Source organism: Haliotis cracherodii, unplaced genomic scaffold, assembly GCF_022045235.1.
Source record: "Haliotis cracherodii isolate W230 unplaced genomic scaffold, xgHalCrac1.p SCAF_13, whole genome shotgun sequence".
In the NCBI taxonomy this organism is placed as follows: domain Eukaryota; kingdom Metazoa; phylum Mollusca; class Gastropoda; order Lepetellida; family Haliotidae; genus Haliotis; species Haliotis cracherodii.
In genome coordinates, this window is record NW_027266268.1 from 16,650,574 (window position 1) to 16,674,036 (window position 23,463).

The 23,463-nt window shown below is 37.9% G+C and overlaps 2 protein-coding genes across 2 annotated transcripts in view; one reads left to right on the forward strand and one right to left on the reverse strand.

The window, feature by feature from the left end:
- The window catches only part of LOC139458988 (LIM homeobox transcription factor 1-beta-like), a 68,379-nt gene extending 57,847 nt beyond the window's left edge, over positions 1-10,532 (forward strand). Inside the window, exons 4-10 of the mRNA XM_071240427.1 lie at positions 3,470-3,693; positions 4,398-4,540; positions 7,007-7,084; positions 7,556-7,670; positions 8,480-8,521; positions 9,428-9,511; positions 10,022-10,532. Coding sequence (XP_071096528.1) covers positions 3,470-3,693; positions 4,398-4,540; positions 7,007-7,084; positions 7,556-7,670; positions 8,480-8,521; positions 9,428-9,511; positions 10,022-10,221 — 886 coding nt within the window. The 3' untranslated portion in view covers positions 10,222-10,532. The remainder of the gene's footprint in view (positions 1-3,469; positions 3,694-4,397; positions 4,541-7,006; positions 7,085-7,555; positions 7,671-8,479; positions 8,522-9,427; positions 9,512-10,021) is intronic.
- A 7,348-nt stretch (positions 10,533-17,880) lies between these two features.
- The window catches only part of LOC139459674 (E3 ubiquitin-protein ligase UBR4-like), a 159,208-nt gene continuing 153,625 nt past the window's right edge, over positions 17,881-23,463 (reverse strand). Inside the window, exons 118-119 of the mRNA XM_071241293.1 lie at positions 21,257-21,416; positions 17,881-19,895 (exon numbers count right to left, since the gene is read on the reverse strand). Of these exons, the coding sequence (XP_071097394.1) occupies positions 19,831-19,895; positions 21,257-21,416 (225 nt within the window). The 3' untranslated portion in view covers positions 17,881-19,830. The remainder of the gene's footprint in view (positions 19,896-21,256; positions 21,417-23,463) is intronic.

A 23,463-nucleotide genomic window follows, 5' to 3' on the forward strand; every position in this document is an offset into this window, starting at 1 on the left:
TGTTAGTGAAAGACAAACCATATAATAATTTGTTCAGAACAATATCTATCAGATCTCTCTCATGTATGAATTAGTCATGATCAGACGACACAGTGAGGCCGATTTTACATTATCATTTGGGACGAACAGCATAATTTGTTTCTTCTGTGAATTGATGAGAAACACAATAAGGGGAGATAACTCTGTTATGAATAGGCTACTGGGTCTATTCACTATTGAGCCCAGCATTGATTATCTGCAGGTGTGGATTCTTGTAATGTTGGGAGATAAAGCCGAAAAGGTAACTCAGTTCGCAGCCCTGAATATATTGGATTTGTTTTGTTGGGGACAATTTACGCATACGGTGAACCTGACTGCGGATGTATCTATATTGCTTTCATGTGTGTGTGATTGTCTGTTTATTCCAAGTTGAATTAACACCTTCGTTGCTTGTTACCTGGATTCATTGCCTTATATCTGTGAATAATTGAAAAGTTCATGCTCTCTGCATAAATGGAAATTAGTGATTATATTTTTGCTGATCAAAAAAGTGTTTCATTTAGCATGCGAAATGCAACATCTTTTTACACTGAAATATTCATAAAACTTATTGTGAATAGAGATGAATGTTATGGAGTTTTTAGTTGCATTGTTTGTGGATTTTTTTACCAGGGTAATCGGTGGTCAAATTAAATATAACAGTGTATTTATTCATATGTTGTTGAGTTTTGTATAGTATTGTTGGTTTGGATGAAATACAGAGACCTGTGAAATATAAGACTCATAATTAATATAACAAGAGTTTGCCACTAACATGGCTATATCCCCCGCCCCTGTTGCAGAATTTATGACATAATTAAATCTAAACAAACCCTAACCTATTTTTTAACCAAGGTGGAACTTGTCATGGAAATTGTAAAAAATAAAGAGTTTGGAAACTAAGTCCATTTTGTTGCCATGGAAACGTAAAAAATAAAGATTTCTACAATTTCTAAATAGCAAAAGGCACCAGTTCAGCATGTACTTGACAGACCTGCAAAGTTTCATGAAAAAATATTCAATGGTTTCTGAGTTATGCTCCAGAAATGAAACATGACGGACAGATGGACGGACAATGCCCGTTTCTATATCCCCCGCCAACTTTGTTCCAAACTCTTCTTTTTTTCACAATTTCCATGACAAGTTCCACCTCGGTTAAAAATGGTTAGGGTTTGTTTAGATTTGATTATGTCATAAATTTTGCAACAGGGGCGGGGGATATAGCCCCGTTAGTGGCAAACTCTTGTTGTTTTATTTTAAACCCTCATGGTGCCTGGCCGTCAGCTGGCTTTTCATACCATTCAGTGCCCCACTTTGATGGCGTCGCGGTTTAAAAAACGTATATGGTGCCTGGCCGTCAGCTGGCTTTTCATACCATTCAGTGCCCCACTGTGATGATGTCACGGTTTAAAAAACGTATTTGTTGTATAAAAAGTGGTCCAATGTTCTTATTTCTGCACACAGTGTAACCAAATTGTATACCGGTAACATTCAACTAGAGTTGATCGTCTCTCCAACAGTATCTAAATTAAGCAAATCCTAAAGGTACGTGCACTTGCCAAGCCATCAGTGAAAGTGCTGGTGTACTAAGTCTGGTACTTTTTTACATTGATTGTAATTTTGAAGCACCAAAATGTGGCCCTCATGATAAAAAACATCTTTGGGGTAATTGACATCAGACATTTGCAAAGGTCAAAATATGAAAGATGGTTGAACAGCCCAAACAATCCTTACATTGACATCGATCATTATTGAACATATTTATCATTTCGTACTAATTAGACCGACCCCATGGTCTAGTGGTAGAGCGTTCGCCCGGAGAGCGGAAGGTCTGGGATTCGTTCCTCGGCTGCGTCATACCAAAAGACGTTAAAAGATGGTACTTGTTGTTACTCTGTCTTGCGCTCGGCATTAAGGGGCTAAAACAAGGACTGGTCGGCTTGGAGTCAGTATACTGTGTCTGAGTGGGGTATTCATGTTAAACTGCGGCATGGTATCTCAGTGTGCTAGCACTATAAATCGGCATCAGTCCGGACTAGTACAAGCAGCCACACACACACACACCTGAAAGCCTATCACATATAGCACAACTTATCAGTACATCATCGTTTTTTTTACAGAAAATAACATACTCCTCACTCACACATTCACTCTAGTAATACAAACATAGTGCATATATCAAGCATGTATAAACTATTAAAGTTTATGTATATCATATTGTAGTGCAGGAAAGTACATGGTTTCAAATATTAACGTCTTAAGTACAAAACTTAAATTAAATTGAAAGCTGCTCTTCATTTTCCAAAAGTTGATGATACAGCATCCAAGCACCATAGAATTTCTGCCGACTACCTGTCTTGAAAGTAATATCTTTTTTAATGTTGCATCATGAAATAAGCTTCCTTTTTATTTACATGAAAATAAGGTTTTGTATTTTGCATCTATAAATATAGAATTTTGCAATAAGTAAAAGTAAATCGAACACTTAATCTGTTTTTATGTTTGTTTTAACTAAAAAAAGTATCAATTCTGTACAAAATATCCTATTATGAACTTATGATGTGTTGATTGTGGTTTAAATCTAATTTAAATGAAGTTTGAAACCCATCATACATGGGTGTATACTTTCTTTCCCCCGGCAGTTTATAAATAACGGGGGCGGTCGTGTAGCCTAGTGGTAAAAGCATTCGCTCGTCATGCCGAAGACCCGGGTTCGATTCCCGACATTGGTACAATGTATGAAGCCCATTTCTGGTGTCCCCCACCGTGATATTGCTGGAATATTGCTAAAAGCGGCGTAAAACCATACTCACTCACTTACAAATACCGTTCTTTGTGTACCCATAAGACACTGGGGTCTTAGGTGAACCATGCCATTATGAATGTTACTGTGCCATAGCACTTTAAAACAAAGAATTCTGATTCCTCAGACATACACTGTTTTCATTACTAGAATTGGTTCCTTGTTTGATGCAAAGATGAAAAGTTCTCAATATTTAGATATTTTCTACATTTGTGAAACTTTTGTGATCTGTAAGCCTAGTTATTTGTAATGAAACACGTTACCTACTATTCATGCTATTATAGATGCCTTGATGTACAAAAGTTAAAAAAACAATGTTTTTTAGCAGTTATTTGCTGGTTTACTGATCAGCTGGCCTCAAAAATTACAAATTCAGAATATATGACAATAAAGAATAAAGAAGGAAAAGAACGCACATAGTGATTTTCTTTGGCTTTACTAGTATTTAGGAACATTAAATGATGTTTTTTGTTTATTTGTTGTTGAACGCCGCACTCAGCAATATTCCAGCTATATGACGTCGGTCTGTACAAATTCTCAAGTCTGGACCAGACAATCCAGTGATTGACATCATGAACATAATATATGAGTGAGTTGAAAGCTGAAATTAAGATAGGTAAAATGTAACCATGTGCCTATATTTTTCAGAATGTTTGGTGCCAAGTGCAATGGTTGTCTGCAGACAATACCAGCCAATGAGTTAGTGATGCGAGCGCTGGGATACGTTTATCACCTGCCCTGCTTCGTGTGTGTGGCCTGTGGGCACCAGTTACAGAAGGGTGACCAGTTTGTGGTCAAGGATGGACAGTTGTTTTGTAGGCTGGACTTTGAGAAGGAGTTCAGTATGATGCCGATGAGCCCCAAAAGTGAGTGTGAGTTGATTCTTATATTTTCTCTTTTTGAAAATTTTCATTTTTATTGACTGACAAAATATTGAATTGGTGTTTATGTGTGTCCTATAGAACATAACTAACCTGATACAACACAACTACAGATAACCTATTAATGTATAATTTTATAACAAACAGCCTTTGGAATTCATGCTAGTCTGCTAGCCCGCGACTACTAATTGTGCTGAGGACAAGTGAAAAGCCAACGATGGTAGCCGTTATTATCAATGCTTCAATTTTTCTACAAATTGGAACTGAACAAAATGTAGCAGAAAATGTAAACATAGTATACACATTTGTCAGGTTGAAGCAGGACAAGCTTCAAACAGGACTAGTTGAAAAAAAAGCCCCAAACCTCTGAGGTTGAACAATCATGAAGGGAGCCTGTTTTACCCTGTGAAGGGAGCCTGTTTTACCCTTTGAAGGGAGCCTGTTTTACCCTGTGAAGGGAGCCTGTTTTACCCTGTGAATCCAAAATTGTTAGTTAAAAATATTTTACAAGAACCTTTGCTGCCTCCACTGAACTTTGTAGGCCATAATGGGATGTTCATTTCCTAATTCAATGCATCACATCAATTGAAGATATTTTGATTTTATCAGGAGTTAGCTGTAATGTTGTATCTTTAATAAAATCACAGACTTCTTTGTGATAATGGAAAAATGATTTCGATATTTTTTTTCACCAGGTGACACAAGTGACTGTGGTTTTGATGACGACGGCCATGACACTCCCAACAAAGGACCAAAGCGGCCCCGTACAATTCTTACGACCAGTCAGAGACGGAAATTTAAACAGTCATTTGAAATTAATCCCAAGCCATGTCGGAAAGTAAGTAGAACCATCAGATGATTGGCTCTTACCTAGGCTTAAGCAATGAGCAGGATACACAGTGTCTGCAGAATTATTGCAGAAATATTAGTCTAATCTGATAGAAACAATTTTTTAAGTGAGAAATTTGATATCCTAATAACAATCCCAAAGGTGCAAGGAGCATGATGTTGCATTGTCAGTTCTTGTCAGTTTTGTATTCAATACAGTCCTCCATCACTCATGTTTACATACGGTGTAGTCACTGGTTGTAATCAACGAATTAAGCCACGTCCTGGTTCCATAGAGAGAAAACAGAGCTGCAGATCAGCTGCGTATTTGCGTAAAATACCCCCATTATTTATTCAAAACCCATTTACTTTCAATTAACTTGCGTACAGAAATGCATGCATTAAATGGAAAACTCAATTGTTTGAAAACAGCACGCGTAAATACCAAATGAAGCTTTTTCAGCATGCATACAACGAAGCTAATTTCCGAGATGCAATTATGTGCTAATTTACTTTCCGAGTCAAGCCTATATTTAGAACCCTCATATACATCTAAAACTTTATTTTATTTTTTTCGATCTCAAAATGCTTACTCATTCTGGGAAAACCCAACAGAGTGATGAATAGATGAGTGAAAATAGGAAAATGTAATAACCCAATTAAAATAGAAACCTTTGAGTAAAAATTCAATTGCTCAAAAAGTTATCTGGAGTTCTGAGAGAAACTAGCGAGTGATCTGACCAATTAGTTTCAGCCTTGTGATGAACTACACTACACATTGCTGTGATATCAGGCAACAGTTGTGTAGATTCAAAATTTACACTGCAGCATTTATGACAAATTGCAACTCCAGAACTAACCAGAGCCTGATTCCACAAGGCATTAACTTATTCTGGGTAGGTGGGGTAGCCTAGTGGTTAAAGCTCATAAAGCTGAAAAATCAGGTTCATTTCCCCACTTGGTTGCAATGTGTCAAGCTCATTTCTGATGTCCCCCCTCCATGACTTTGCTGGAATATTGATTAATGTGGTATAAAACCGTACCCATTGATATTTATTCCCCAACAAATAAAATGATCACTGAAATGAAAAATCTAATTTATCGTAAAAATCACAAAGAGCTTTAGTTGAATTTTATAAATAATTCTGCCTCCGGCATTAAGTCTTTTTGTGTGGCTACCTTTCGATTTCTATGATGAAGTAACAGTTGTTGATATCTGCATTTTACCTTCACAACAACAATGGGGGAAAAATGTCTGACAGCCTGAATACCACACACTCTTTCATCTTCAGTGTTCAATTTATTGGTCCAAATTGCTATTTAATATTCATAAATTCAGTGTGACCTCAAAGAAAAAAACCTACATGCATAAGCTTTCATAACAACGTACAAATAAGTCCCATCAGCTGAAGATCATTGATTGATGAGGTATTGTTGGTGGAGTACCTGATCAAAATTCCGTCGCTTGTTTACATGAAAATAGATAGTACATGAATAACTTGCGCAAAACTATCGATCCGTACCCGTGGCACTTTAGGTACAGGCAAACGCGCATGCACACAACTTGCACATATTGTCACCACCTTTACATTGGTTGTGACAGCTTGGCCGAGTGCACTGTTGCCTCAATGCAACCCCTACTGAGCATGTAAAACTCTTTTCACCCCAACATACAGGCACAATGGTTGCCCCTTTCTGCACTAGGACATGTAACTTGCTGTTTTGCATGTCAAGGTGTTGCCACTTTTTTTCACTGCCTGGTAAGATTATATCATGGTAACAGTTATGAATTGATTTTTCGAAATTACTAATCTGTTTGTTTTTTTAGTTGTTTTTAACATTTAAGAGTGGTTTTTGTTGTGGGGTTTATTTTGTTTGAAGACAAAGTGGTTTAGTTATACTTTAGGGGAAACAAGTTAAGGGATGAGAGTGATATTTTTTGTTGTGGGGTTTATTTCGTTTGAAGACAAAGTGGTTTATTTACAATATAGGGGAAACAAGTTAAGGGATGTTTAGGTCCATCACATTAGGAATTTAGTGGAATAAGGGACTGGCCATTTATTATAGGGTGGGGGTCAGATTGGTCTTTGGACTGGATCATATTTTGCTGACCACTCCATATTATGTAACATTATTTCATGCCCCCCCCTCTCAAGTATAATTGTGATAAATTCAACCTCTCTACCTCTGATCACAGCTCCCCCCACATTACATAACCACTCTCCCAATTGTAGATTTCATAGGGCTTAATTTCATCAGCTTTAAGTAACAGTATTGATCCTGGTTGAGTGAAGGGGAGTATTTAAAACAATCATATATGTTTTATCAGTGTGTGCATGCGTGTATGTGTATATCTCAGTTCTTACTCTTGCTAAAGATAGTTTTGAAAAAATGTTTTGATATTTGCCATTCTTATCTTTTCATTACTAAAGGGATTTGACCGTATAGACATAATTTCGAACACTTTGTTTTCCAGGTGAGGGAGTCTTTAGCTGCAGAGACAGGGCTGAGTGTCCGAGTTGTACAGGTGTGGTTCCAGAACCAGCGAGCAAAGGTAGGCACACTCTAGCAGGAACACTGAGTGAGTGAGTGAGTTGGGTTTAATGCCGCTTTGAACAGTATTGCAGCTTGATGTTTACATCTTTTGTGTCTGTTTGTTGTTATGTTGTTTAACAGCAATATTCCAGCTATATGACAACGGCCTCGAAATATTCGAGTCTGGACCAGACAATCCAGTGATGGTCAGATATTGTCACCAAATCTCCAAGCCTGACCATCCGAACTGGGATTCGAACCCAGGATCCTAGGTTTCTGTTGTGCCTAAGAGATGTAACACACAGCACAGCGAATGGCGGCATCCAGGAAGTGTAATTGCTGCAACAAGGAAGCTATAATTTAATGTCAAACCATTGAAGTGGACTGGGAATTTTTCTAGGTTCTTGTGATTAAAACATTTTCTTTTCTTTTTTATACACTGTGAATCCTAAATACAGTCCATGGTTAATGAGATTATGTTTCTTTTCAGGTCAAGAAAATTGCGAGAAAACAGAATATGGAGAATAATAACAATACTGGGGATGGAAAAAAATCACAAAAATCACAAAAAAGGAAAAAGTCGGATGATGATAGTGATTCCTCAGGTGATTATTCCGGTACACACAATTTACATGTTATTCCTTCTTAGTTAATGTAGATGGCTATATATATATCACTTTTAGCAAGGGTCCTGCCATATCAGAGAGTGGGACAATATAAAGGTGCTTCTCGCATTATGCTAGGATTTGACACCCTAGCATAGATTCAGCATGTATCCAAATAGTCGACAGCTTATTTTTTACTTGTAGATTCTGTATCGTAACTAGGTTAGTGTTTGTTTGTTTGTTGTTTAACGCTGCACTCAGCAATATTCCAGCTATATGACGGCGGTCTGTAAATAATCGAGTCTGGACCAGACAATCCAGTGATTGATATCAAGAGCATCAATTTAAGCATCAACCAAGTCAGCGAGCCTGACCACTCGATCCCGTTAGTCGCCTCTTACGACAAGCATAGGCATCAGTGTTACGGCAAGCATGGTTTGCTGAAGACCTATTCCAACTCGGACCTTCACGGGTCAATTGGTTAGTGGGACAACCTGTATACCTTGCTGATTTATTGAATTAGCAGACTTGTAGTAGTGTCTTTTCCTGATCTGTACCATGTGGGGAGTGAACGATCTTCAGCATGATGAGAGAACACTTTAACCACTAGGCTACCCTTACTCTCAATATATACAAAACCTGGAGATGTTTACAAACAATATTATTTATTCAACTATTGATTTAAGTTTCTAAATCTGGACCAACTTTATGTAGTTGATTTGTAATTGTGAAAAAAATATCACAGATTCTGTTTTGAATTCTGGATGATCTATGATTGTAGGATCTAATATTGGTTTTTATCCCCGTAGATGGAGGACTGAACCCGGACAGTGATGAGAGTGTCTTAACAAGTGAGTATATATACCATCTTAGGGACTAATAATGGTCTGTCCATAAGTTGTATATTCCCCAGGGAGCTGAGAATGAAATTCGAGTTCACACTGATTCGTTGACCAGGGTGGTAATAATGTTGCACCTTGACCATTCACATGGAGAAAATGGAACTCGACGCATGATATAAGGACTTATAATTAAAACTATTTAGAATAGTACCATGACATTCCAGAATCCAACATTCTGATTGTAGAAAAACATTTTTGGACATAAACTCTACAGGTCGAACATCAAAATGCCATTTTTTAAACAGAACCTTAGAATCATGTTGCTACATAGATATACGTACATAACACATAGAGAATCTCACCCAAGTGTCTTTTGATATCAAATACAGTAAACTACGGTTATAACGAACTCAAAGGGACTACTAATTTTAGTTCGTTAAAACCCTAGTTCGTTATAAGCATATATACAGCATAACTACAGTAAATAGTTGGGACCAAAAATGTAAGTTTGTTATATCTGTCAGTTCGTTTTAAGCGTGTTCGTTATAACCGTAGTCTACTGTATATCAACATGAGTTGATAAAGTTTAAAACTCTGAGGCTTGTGCGGTTTGCCAACGCATTTTAAACTTTTATCGAGTCATGTTGATATACGTGAATTTGATATAAAAAGGCACAAGGGGGACATTCTATTTATCACCCAAAGTGATGCTTACAACTTTGTCAGTTTATTAACAGTAATAACCAGTGTTTTGAGTGTAGACAACCAGCTTCAGTGGCAGAGAGATTAGTGATGTCATTTCATTGTGATGTCATACTGTGCTTGTTTTGACGCCTATGGGCATACCAAGGGAAAGTAGTTCCCCAGTATTGTGCTTGTTTTGACGAGCGTTGAACATATATTGTCTTGTTTCAGATTTACCGCCGTTGTCTGAGAGTCAGCAGTTTCCCGGTCAGAGTCATCCCTATGACCACCAACCCCATCAAGGTATGATCTGCAGTAAGTGATTATAGCCATGTATAGATCTTCAATCTTAAGAGCAGATTTCAACCCATAAATTGGTTTATCTGTATGGGTGGATAAATGACAAAATATCTCATTTATTCACCAAAACTGTCAATCAAAGGGCACTTCCAACATGGGTTTGGCTAAGAATAGATTTATCGGAATCTAATATGAAAAAAATCCATTGCTGTACAATCTAAAAATAATGCAAACAAATACAACTAGGAACATGTCCTCACCCTATGGGGAACGAGGATGCCATTACACAAAACAACCATAGCGCTACAACTGTCGTAAGCCTATGTTAAGTATGGGAGTCATGATCACCTTACCGCTAAGATTGCCTTGTACAAGAGCTCCCTAGTTTCCAGGATTTATGCAGTGTGACAACGTTTTTTACGTTTATACTGCCATAAACGCAAAAAATATTGAAGTCAATTCTTAAATAATTTAACTGATCAGTTATTTGTGCTGTTGAGTATCTATTTCTTGTGTTGGTTTCAGGCAGCATGTTCACAGTGCAAGGTCTGCCCGAGAGCATGTACCCAGAAACACCAATGCCATTGGATGATGGTGTCGAAGCTATTGATCAAATGCTGATGAACGACAGCACAGGCCATCCCCATATCTCAGCATCAGGACCCCTTATCAACCCTATAGACAAACTGTACTCCATGCAGAGCTCATACTTCAGTGCTGAGTAGAGGAGCCATCCAAGTGTGTGTGTGTTGTGCTGGGGAATGTGTCAAAGACTTCGGCTTGTTCGGCACAGGGCTTGTGTCAAAACTAGATTGTGTCAAAAACTTCATGGAATTGCACGGAGAAGCCGTGGGATGGGTCGAGCATGGCTTCATGTTATAATCACTGTACAGATTTCAATGTCGAAATGACATTGCTGTATAAATATATAATTTATTTATTATTGTGAATATAATATTATTGGATTACCAAAGATCTATGACATTCCATGTGCATTTTATCAAAATACGGAACCGAACATGGTAGTAAGACTGTAAAATATCATAGTGCGGGCTGCTTGGACAGGTCAACACTTTCTGAAGAATCTATTAAGTTCTCCATTAAGGTAAATGCTAATTCAAGGATGTCTAAAAATTTAATGGTCTTTGCCAATATACATTTTTAACAATGAAGTTAAAACATATAGACATGTTTGAACTATATTTGTGAAAATATTAGATTCCAGTTGATGATAATAATACCATGATGTTAAAGAGATCAACGATTCAACTGGATCTTGTTAATATCATTAACACCTAGTCATTTAGTCTGTCAGCAATGAAATTTATGTATGCTAGATCTTCAAGTAGAGTTCTGTTGCTGATTAATGTAATAGATACATATTCAAAACACAATTTGGCGAATGATGAATTAAAATTACATTGGGCCGCATTAAATGAATATACAATTTTCATCCAAGCTTTTCAAACATGTGAAGGGGAGATATTTCAATATTTTAGAATTTTAGTTATTTAAGCAAACTATTTAAGGATTTTGATTCACATGAAAATATGAAAGTTCCGTATGACTGTGTATACGGTGTTATTCCTCGATTAAAGAAAGTCGTGAACACATGTACACACAGCCACGTATTTTTGAATATACACACAGCAGCATTTTTTTGATGGGGGTACCAAGGACAATAAAATTATGTAAGGTGGGTAGTGTTTGGTAGTGAGGCTGGTTGAAAATTAAGTAATTTATTATAGTCTTAAGTTATTATTTTGACAAGCAGTTCATGGACGATACAGTCATAAACAGCTATATGAGATAGCCCCGCTTGAGCACCTGTTCCAAAGTATGTACGCCCACCTGAATTTCATTACTGAAAAGAATCTTCACCGTTCCCTGAAAATATCTTCCAAACATGTCTTCTTCAAAATAACTTGTATGTGCTTGTTATTGCGTTTCAGAATAAAAGTTTTGTTGAACAGCAGAAACAATAATTGCAACCAGCCAATGTGTTTTTTATATACATTGCTTTAGAATTTGAAAGTAGAAACGGCCCAGTCTTGATCTGTTTATGTTTTATGAAATGTCTGTGCCGAAAATAATAAGATGGGTTAGATTGTCACTGGTGCAGTTTAGCAATATTAGTTCCAACACATTTGCTGAATACACCTTCCTTGACAAAAGAGGGTTTTCATTCCATAAGGTGAAAATAATGCATTCAACCTAATTGTCAGTGAAAATGACCTTTTTTTCCCATCATAGCACTGTTAAAAGACTGGGTACTGTTTTTCTTCTTTTAAGTTTAACAGAAACTAACTGGTGGACTGGTTAATCTTGTTAGGCAAATCAAGCAGCCATATTGTTTTAAGGAAGAAAGTGACGTTGGTATCTTTTGCATCTCTTAATGTTTTGTCAGCAGTTTGGAATGTGGGTTCTTATTGCGTTTCTATAATCACTAGGCAGTCATCTCCTTATGTATAGTAGTTACCATATGGTTTTAACTTATCTGTATGAATGAAGAAAACTAAAAGGAAACCGTTGACCTGACACCCATAGTAACATGTGACTTAAATACTACATCAATCTCATTTAAATTTGATCTTAGTTCTAGTTACCGCCAAACAAAGATCTGAGGACATCCCATTATGGGTCACGTCAAAAACATTTCATCGGACCAGTCAGAGCGTCACTTACAAATCAGGAATGTGACAATCCGAATCTTGCAACTTCGAAACGTTCAACACGGGGTATTCCGAAGGATATTTAAAGGTGTTACGATTGAATCAGTAAACATCTTCGTTTATCTGAACGGAAGAGACTTTGCATAGCCCTTGGAAGTACTGCCCTACAATCTCGGCACTCTATTAGACGTTCCAGTATGTTCTTTTGTTCAGTTTTCAAATTTTGATTTCGAGAACTTTGTTAAATTTCTTTTTCCAAGCATAGTCGCCAGTTTGAAACGTGCGATAGAGCTCAAGAAAGCTGCTTTCTGATTGGCTTATGTTGACTTCTTGTAAGTCATTTCATTGGTCGGTCAAAGTTGGTGAAAGGTGGCTTCATGACCCGTAATGGGATGTCCTCAGATCTTTGTTTAGTGGTAGCGAGAACTAATATTTTTTTGAAGTGAGATTAATACTACATGGAATTTACTTTCTGCACAATACACCAGTGGTATAACTACCAGTAGGCCTTATGTCGGGAAACACATAGCTGACATTAAAACTAGCACAATGTTATAAGCCTCAATCTAGGATTAAGCAGAACCTGAAATGAGCGCTTTATGAACAGACTTTTGCAACTGGCTGTCCTAACATATTTGATTTAAATATCTCAGTTTTATGATGTATACCATTAAAAAAAGTTAAGGACTAACTGATTCTTTCATATTACTATAGTTAATCTGTCATGACAGATTAACTATAGTATCCGTGTGTTATGGGTTTTCGAACGCTTAAGAAACATTCATAGTTTTCTCTCTCAGCACATGAATAAGGGTAAAACATCTCATTCTCTTTTAAAAGACAACTTTCTCTTAAAAACAAGCCATCACCTAAATATTTACAATGTCTGTGTGATGCTACACCCCCAGTTATAGTGCGAGTAATCGCGAGAAACATGGACGTGCTATAAAGTATGACGTCAGAACACCTATGATCCAACAATGATATGACAGAATCATGACAGATTAAATGTTGTAGTATGAAAGAATTGGGTGGTCCTTAACCTTTTTGAGTAGTATATATCAGTGAATGAAAACTCACTAAGAAGAAACATTTTACTGATAACTTTACCTCAATGTGAGCTGAACCAAGGGATCAATGAGACTGAGGCATCTCACACCAGCTTTGTGCTCTCGTAGTGCCTGAGAGATTGAATATAGCATTAACATGACATTCCAAATCTTTACCAATTATTCCCTTTTACAGATAGTGCTATGATTCTGATTACAAACCCTTGTGCTTCGCATTTTACCAGTAGGTTGTGAATTTGTTGATATGTTTGTATGTTAATAGTGCAATATATGGCAGAGGAGAATGTACATAGTTTGTGTTGTAGTGTGTGCATGTTTCTTCCTGTTTGTCTTGGGTTCCTGGTAGGAGGATTTCAGTAGTAAACTTTACCATGCTGGTCGGAAAGTATGGGCACAATTTCTCCATCATTACATTTAGCTGTTTTCAATTCTCTGTACTTCGCCTTAATTCTTTCCTTTTTTAGAAGATACTCTAGCATGTCTCAGGTTGTGTTGACCCATAACAGTGCTCAAGAGCAACACAATTTGAGAGTTATGTCCCTTAGCTCTGCCAGGATCCACTGATTGTGGATTGAATACTAAATTTGTGTTTATTATGATCTTTGGTTGGTATGTGAGAACCATGCCTTCCTGTTTGGGTTCATCATTGTCTTAAAGGTCCACGAGCTGCCTCACTTCCAGTTGTGGACCCGCGAAGATCCAGGGTAGAATAGGTCTTCAGCAACCCATGCTTGCCGTAAAAGGTGACTATGCTTGTCGTAAAAGACGACTAACAGGATCAAGAATAATAGAACCCGGGCCTTCTGCGTGGCTAGCGACGCTTTAACCACTAGGCTACCCCACCACTCCTTATCTCAAATAGGAACATTCCAGATCACTAGATGCAGAGATCAGTATTGAGTAGATGAGAACATCATAAACTACATACAGAATTGTGTCCATACTTCACGCCAGTATTGGTTCTAGTTTTACCATTAATGCATCATACAGCATCTTGTCCACATGTTTGTTGTAAATATCCTGTAAAGTATTGAACTACATTTTCTTATGTCGTTCCCAAATTGGAACCTCTGTCAGCATTGATATCTCGTCAAATGTTTTAGTAGGTTGTGAAAAAAATGGTTGTGACTTCACAATAAACCCACGAAGAAATCTCATCAATTAAACCCATCTACCAGCTGCTGCTTAAGTTAAGTTGCAAAGAGGGTTCAAGATTGTACATTTTCTCCGACACCACATTCTCTGGAGATCCTTCCAGAACATATATTTATTGTATTGTTACAGGTCTATGATCTTGTTTATTTGTTACTGTTTGTATACATAGTGTTTTATTTATTTCTTTGGCAAATATTGGATAGATAAGGAAAGGGGTATGATGGATAATGTCACTAGGGTTAGACATAACATTGACAGTCAATTTGATCAGTGAAGATTCACGTCTTTGCAGCTACAGGTCTGTCAACTGAATACAGTGAAACCTTGTTAATCCAGACACCTCAAGTTACAAACAATCTTTTCAGAATGTCCATGTATATTTAACGCAGCAGTACCTGCATCTGTGATTCGGAAACCATAAATTTGGACAATTGGAATGTTACTGTCCAGTTTAACAAGGTTTCATTGTATTCAAGTTCAGCATACCTTCAGTAATTCAATGGATGAAGCCCGAAGGATGTGGCCAGGAATACACAGGTCTGTCATTATGACTGATGTTAATCTGTATTCATTGCCCAAAGATGTCTGTTAAAAGTGACGTTATTTTAAATGTCTAAAAGTATTTCATAGAATGTGTAGAATGCACACTTGAGAATAATGCGCACCCCCAATTTTTGGGTACAAGTTGTGGGAACAATTGCTATTTCATATGTAATGAGTTTTCAAAAACTGCACCATATGCCAGTATCTTCAAGTACTATGGGTATGAGGCGACTAACGGGATCGGGTGGTCAGGCTCGCTGACTTGGTTGATGCATGTCATCATATCCCAATTGCGTGGGTCGATGTTCATGTTAATCACTGGATTGTCTGGTCCAGACTCGATTATTTATGATCGCTGTCATATAGCTGGAATATTGCTGAGGGCGGCATTAAACTTGTACTTCAGATAACAAACTTTGTCAAGGAAAGTGTGTATTTTGCGATAAAACATCACTAGACATGAAGGGTTTCAAATTCAATTGTACATCCTGTTACGCCAACCAGGCTTTACATATGCATCCTACATGACCAATATTACTGAGCGTTAATGTTGTGGCATAAACAGTTCACTTCACTTTTGACGTATAGATTTTTATTTTAATGAACAGATCCATAGGTTCTTTGGGAGGGAGGAGTTGTTAGGGTGTGTAATATAAAATTTTGTGGTGTATAAATTTTCTGAGGGGAATTTTCACTGACAGGTGTACGTAATTTGTACCAGACCCCTGCATTGGTTCGATCGCGATTCTTCTGAGCTACTGTCAATGAAGTCTGATGGACGCTACGACAGACATTTTGTTGCTAAAAAAGTGGATTGACAAATGTCGATTTATTAATCATCAGTTTGAAAAACAGAATATTCTTAACACAGACTTTAAAAGTAGTGTTGCACAAAGATCCTTTGATGATTCTGTAACTTGTCATTCAATTTTAACACCTGTTACGGAGGTATGATGTTTAAGCTGTTGTGATGATCTGTTTGAAGATTTCATTCCACTCCACCGTGTATGTAGTTGTTCGGGAATGGCACTTCCTGCTAACTACCGAGATACCTGACATTGTTTAATCTGTTGTGATGATCTGTCGTACTCATCAGTTCCTAAATGTCATCTTGGTTATAAATGAATGAATAAAACCTCATTTCAGTTAATTCTTGTCTTTTTTATGTAATTACAGAGAAATATGGAAGCTGTGATAACAGTAACTATGTGTTTGTTTAGTGCTGCAGTCGGGAGTGTGTGTTATGTGTGGGGTATAATTGTGCGTTCAAGATTATTGAACTGAGGTGAAGTGACATTGGGTTTAACGTCACCTCCAAGATTATTGCACTTATATAGAGACGTGCTTGCGTGCATGCATGTACTAGTTTGGACTGATGCCGATTTATAGTGCTAGCCCACTGAGATACCATCCCGCAGTTTAAAATGAATACCCCACTCAGACACAGTATACTGACTCTGAGCCGACCAGTCCTTGTTTTAGCCCCTTAATGCTGAGCACCAGACAGGGTAACAACAAGTACCATCCTTAAAAGTTTTTGGTATGACGCGGCTGGGGATCGAACCATGGACCTTCCGCTCTCAGGGCAGACCCTCTACCACTAGGCTACAGAGGCAGCCTTATTGCACTGATGTGCATTCACGTGTGTGTGTTGCTGCTTGTACTAGTCAGGAAGAATGACGGTTTTATAGTCCTAGACCAAGGAGACGCCACGCCACAGTTTATAATGCATACCCAACTCAGAGACAGTATTCGGAGGTGGGGTAGCCTAGTGGTTAAAGAGTTCTCGCGTCAGGAAGAAATCCCGGGTTTGATTCCCGACATGGGTACAATGTGAGAAGCCCATTTCTGGTGTCCCCTGCTGTGATACTGCTGGAATATTGCTAAAAGCGGCATAAAATCAAACTCACTCACACTCAGACACAGTAAACTGATCCAGAGGTGACCACCAGGCAGGGTAACAGCAAGTACCATCTTTTAACGTCTTCGAGTTAGATGCGGCTGGGCACAAACACTCAGTCCACTAGTGATTGACTCCTGTACAGGATTTGACAAGTGTGACGGTTAAGCACATGGACTCCTTCACATCAATATCCCGCTATTGAAACGTGTAACAAATTTGTCATTGAGAGTTCATACATTACAAATTATTTCGGGGAACATTTGACCACCGACCTGCACTTCGCACAGACACTCAATCCACTCGACCATGGAGAGGGATGTACAGAATCTGACTTGGCTTGTACACTAGAATGATGGTTGAAGGGTGTTAAAAAAAGTTACCCCTAAGTGCATAAAATTCTGTATATCCTGCTGTTGACACATGTAACAAATTTATCACTGGGAGTTCACACATTGCAAATGATTATTTTGGTGAAATATTTATGTATAAAAGTAAGATCTAAATTGTCACCACCATCAGTCTCTGAGTACTGTAACTTGAGTGAGTGAGTTGGGTTTAAACGCATCTTATAACAGTATTCCAGTTATATCGCGGTGTGTCAGCTTAATGTGGGAGGAAAGCCCCAAGTGATGCAGGTCTCAGACGTTTACCACTTTGGTGAAACCCACGAGCACGGGTACGGTGCTGACAAACCTAGAAACATAATTGAGGTGAACAGGGATTAGAAACCACAATCATAGGTCTCTGGTGTGTCCAAGGGCCGCAAATCCGCACAGCGAATTGCGGCGCCTTAGACAACTGGGCCACCCGTGCCCCCCCACAGTAACTTGAAGTCGACAGGGTCGATGTGATGTGAGAGGTGACTTAATGGATCAGGGAGATTCAATGAATTGTTTAATGGAATATCAACGTATCTTGACGTCCTGCATTGACTGGTCAGGAGCAGTGATGTTGTGATTCCTCAGTAGTCCAGGGAATTAATCGAACAGACAGCCATGGAAGCTCAAAAATCACAAAACAAGTGAAATATTTCTTCATAAGCATTTATTAGGTAGCAACATTGTATCACATCAAGTCTGAGTTCACATATATAATTAAGTGTTTGTCGTTTACTACTAATATTCTTATGCAATGACATAACTTATTCAAAATATTTCTTTAAAAAAATTAATTTGGGACTTTAAGTTTTCAAAGTGTTCTCATATTGTTTTTATTTTAAAAGTTAATTTAAAAATAGATCAGTGTGTTTTTGTGATTGACAGACAAACCATGTATATCTTTCACAAAATTACCAAATACAAAAATGCTGTTGATTGGGTCTTGTTTAAAAGTTTCATTTCCATTTTTTTGTTTTAGAAAATTAAATCCAAAAATTATGGCCAAGAAAATGTGAATAAAGGGATTTAAACTGATCTATCCTTAATAAAAACGGCAAAAAATGACTGAAGATTAAGCACAAGGAGCAATACAGGTGACTGTTGAGGTACTGTAAGCACGGTCATATGATGGAGTAGATCATTCACATTGATAAAAGGCCACACTTTTTTATTATTCGGTTACGGAATAGACTGATGAAAGCCAAAAGCCACATAAAAAAAAAGAATAATAAAATAGTTTTAATTGGTTTTATAGACTGCTCTATCAATTAGTACTATAAAAATAAAATGATGCAAATACAAAAATGTGACCAAAAGTTACTTTTCAACCAATACTTATCAAATGCTTTGCTTATAGTCTCAGGTAGAGGGGGCTGTGTACTGGCAAAACATTCATATTGCAATACATGTATCAGTATTCGTATTGTGATATATTGGGAGCTAGAGTGTTTGACAGTGACTGACACTGATGGTACCTACAGATCCTATTTTCTTCAAGCTAAAGTAAATATCCCGATGTCAAAGTCAGCATTGTCAGTCGCCGCCATTTTGTAGTCATGGATGAGGGGAGATAACAAAGTGGGGAAAAAATCACTTCGCATTTCCGCCGTTATGTCAGTCAGTTTCGAAGGGAAACATAATTTTTAAATAAATTTCTATGTAGATTTTAGGGTCAAACAATACGATTAGTAACAAAATTTGTAATATTTCTTTTTACTCAATATACCAGGACACGGTAAAGATAAAGCAATATGTATTGTTTGAAAAGCGCATTGCACTATTTTATGATAATATAGAGCAGTCTTAGTCTCAGGTCGCTGTAACAAATCTTCTGTGACGCATGTCATATATTTTTAACCTACTGTAAATATACTGAAAATCTTGCACTTTAACAGATGAGCATTTAGTTTTTCCTTTTAAACAGTCACCAATTTTTTAAATTTCGATCTACTCAAGCTTATTGAGTTACTCAAATTCGTAAACGTAACATACAAAAAATTATGGCCTGAGAAGAACTATCACCATTGTGCAGTGGGATTATAAAGACGAACCAACAATGCCCTTCAGAGAATGCTTGACAAGATTTCTCATATACCACTAGATCATGACAGTTCCCTAAGTAATTTGCTCAGTAACTCGAATTTTGTCCATAAAATTCTTATGAAAATTTATGAAACATCAAATTTAAACACGTGTCAAGCAAATTCACTTCAGTAAAAATCCATCCATGAACCATGAAAACATTCAAAAAGTTGAAACGCGAATAATTGTCCCAAACTTCCACAGAAAGCATGATAAATATTGGAAAACCATTTTATCATTTAATTTAGATCAACAAATCACTCAAAATATATCACCTCAAACTTACTTATCATGAAGGCTAAAACAGTGTTGAGTCTGGAATATGAAGTAGAACACAGGTGCACTCAAACATGTCTTTCTGGCAAGGTGGACCAGAAGAGAAGCATTAACTTGGAGGAAACATCTCTGAAGGTGACAATAGAGAAAGAAGCTTGCTGACATCACAGTGAATGACACGCAGCAGCAGCAGCAGCAGCAGCAGGAGCTACAACAACGCCGCAGGCTGCATCGGTGACAACTTCAGCGACTTGGTTCAAGGTAGGGCAGCCAGGAGCTCCTTCTGAAATTCCTCTGGGTTAGGGACCTCTTCAAGCATCCCTGCACAAAAACAGCATCAGTGAGTAGATGGAACATACAGTGAAGTGAAATGGGGTTTAACATTATCAACATGGATACCCCATTCAGACAAAGTATACTGACTCCGAGCCAAGCACTCCTTGTTTTGGACCCTTTAATGCCGAGAATCAGGCAGGGAAATCTTTTACCAGTACTATTTATTGGTAAGATGTGGCCGTGGATCAAGCTACTGTCCTTTCGCTCTCCAGGCAGCCCCTCGATCTACTTGACCACGAAGGTGGTCTAGATGGAACATGTCTACATTGTAGAGTCCAAAATGGGGACAGATATGATTAACAGTTAAAAATAAAATTAAAATTTCAAAATATAACAACAACAAATCAATAATAATAATAATATCAACAACAGTATTAATTTTGTGGGGAATGAGTACAGGTAGACCAACATATAGTCTACGAAAAATATTTTATTACACAAAACATTCTTTGAAAAAAATAATCAAATCAAATGATGATTGAAACAATATGGAACAGACAACCTAGACTAGCTATTATAGAATATTATCATCTAGACTAGCTGGTGTTGATTGAATTAAATGCAGAGTCATTCCCAAGTCGTGGCACAAGACTACAATCAAAGGTATTCATTAATGGAAACACACTGGATGAGCTTGGATTGCAAGCTAGTCATCCTCCCAAAAACACTATTCCACCAGAGACAGCTAGAGATGTAGCAAAGAGATGATCAGGTGTGCTTCTTGGAATTTAAGTGTGCTAGGTGGAATTTATACATGCTTCATCATCAAACTTGGTGATTGTCACTGAGCCTTGCCAATAAGCAGTTGTAATTTTGAAAGTCTGCCCTTTTCCTTTTCCCTGAGACTGATAATCATGATAATACCCTTTTTCATTTCTGAAGACCCCTATCTATTCTGCGCATCAAGTGATTTTACATGTTCATAATTGTCTGTGTTGGTCATGATCATATATGGTTCTATATGAGGAATAATGCAAGGTATTTGTACTGAAATGAATTAATTTCAAGAGTGCCCTTCAGGTACTGATAATATATTTGAACCATGCCATTTTGATTGTAACTGTGCCATTGGCAACCAAATATTAAGGAATTTCAAACCCTGTCAACTATCAACTTTCACCATCAGACTTGGGATATGGTCAATTCTCAAGACATGGATGGAATAGAGAGTTCTGTTTTAGCTGATCTAAGCATTTAGACTGTGGTAAGGTAAGGATTACAAAAAGTGCTATATTCTGCATGGTGTTGCTATCCAGGGATGATCTCTATCACTAATATTACTCCTGACAAACCTGAAATACTCCACACACGATCCTACACAAGGCAGTCCCTGATGTTGTACTTACCGATGACATCACAGAACTCGGCCAGGGATTCACATGGTAGCATCTCCCCTTCGTAGAGACGAATGATCTTGTCGCAACCCTCCAGCACTGGCTTGTCATTGTTGCGGACGTACTCCGCCAGGGAGTTGCTCCAGGAGTTGTCGGGGTTGATGGTCACCTTCTGAAATAGAGGGTGTGATTTCGTGAGTGAGTTTTGTCTTCCGCCGCTTTTAGCAAAATTCCAACAATATCAAGGCGGGGGACATTAGAAATGGACTTCACATATTGTACCCTGGGGTACCCATGTTGAGAATTGAACTCGGGTCTTCGACGTGACGAGCGAACGCTTAACCACAAGGCTACCCGACCACCATGGGAGTGATTGAGGTGGGTTCAACAGTATTTCAGTCATATCACGGCTTGTGATCTTGAGTGAGTGAGTAAGTTGGGTTCAGCGCCACTTCAAACAGTATACCAGTCAGCTCCATTTGGGAGTAAACATTGAAGTGATGCAGTTCTCAAACATTTAACACTTTGGTGAAGGCTGCAAGTACGGGTATGGAGCTGACAAGCCTAGAAATATAATTAGGGGAACAAGGATTCGAAAACACAACAGGGAGTTCAAGATGATTGAGAAACAAGAGACATCAGGGAATGACATAACCTCTAGATCTGGTGCTATTCGGAAAAGGAGTTTGGCTACTTTACCCACGATTGGTTCACTTCAATTGGGTACCTTCAGTTCAGTGAAGAAGGAAATAATGATGTTCAGTATTTTTCAAAATCCCAATCATCAAAAGGCACCAGTTGACCACTAGACTGATATGTATAGCAAGTTTCATCTACAAATTGTCAACTTTTTTTTAGTTCTGCCCTTTTGAGACTAAGTCCAAATTAATTACTATGGATGCCGTGATAAAAAATGTCCAAAATAGAAAAGGGCACCACTTCAGGATCTGTTTGATATATCTGCCAATTTTTGTAAAAACATACAGAACTGTTTTTGAGTTGTGCTCAGGAAATGAAATGATTACGGACGGATGGACAGACGAGGCGTTGACTATATCCCCCAGTATTGTATGCCGAGGGGATAATAATAGGTAATAATGAAATTATTACACTTGCATGTGTGTCATACTGATTTTAGGGAACTCGTGTAAGATTTCATGTATTACACTCGCTCTTGCTCAGAAACTATAAGAATTCTGACCCTTTTTTTCGAAAAATCAATATGACACACATGCTCATAAACAAAGGTCTATATCTTCATTTGAGTGGATGCCACAAAACAGATCTTCATACATTGGATTCAAAAAGAAAATCATACATTAATGGATGATGCAGAAATGATTTTAGTTGCAATCAGTGCAATGAAACCGATCTTCATTTAATGAAAGTCATTGAACTCATGTTCACATCACGGATGCAGAACCACCGAGGTTCATTTACAGCATCACTGGGTTCTGATGTTTATATAACTGACGCCATAGATGTTCCCTTCTTTCAATGGATACAAGAGAACTGGTTTTTATACAATGGATATTGTACATTTCTTTTTTATACAATGTATGACAAATACCACAACAGACCTCCCAACAATGATGCAATAATTCACTGATATTAATACCATGTGTGTCATACATTCATCTTGCACAAAGGAAGCAACACAAGTGTTTCCAAAAAAAACATGCCACATTAAATAGCTGTATATTGAATTTCAAGCAGCTGTTCTACCTAGCTATGATTTCATTATGTTTTCCGAACCCCTAGAATTCTACATGAAAACAAGAATCATTGTTCCACAGTCTGCATGCACTTGCTGAAATAATTTGTAACTGAGTTTCACGCCGCTTTGAACAATATTCCAGTTATATCGCGGTGTGTCAGCTTTAGGTGGGAGGAAAGCCCAAAGTGATGCAGGTCTCAGATGTTTACCACTTCAGTGAAACCCACGAGCATGGGTATGGTGCTGATAAACCTAGAAACATAAACGGGGCGAACCGGGATTCGAACCCACAATCCTAGGTTTCTGGCGTGCACAAGGGACACAACACTGCACGGCGAATCGCGGCGCCTTAGACGCCTGGTCCACCCGTGCCCCCCTACAGGTCTCAGACGAAACCAACCAGCACAGGTATGGTGCTGACAAGCCTAGAAACATAATCGGGGCGAACCAGGATTCAAATCCATGATCTATAGTTTCTATTACGACTAAGGGACAGAAATCT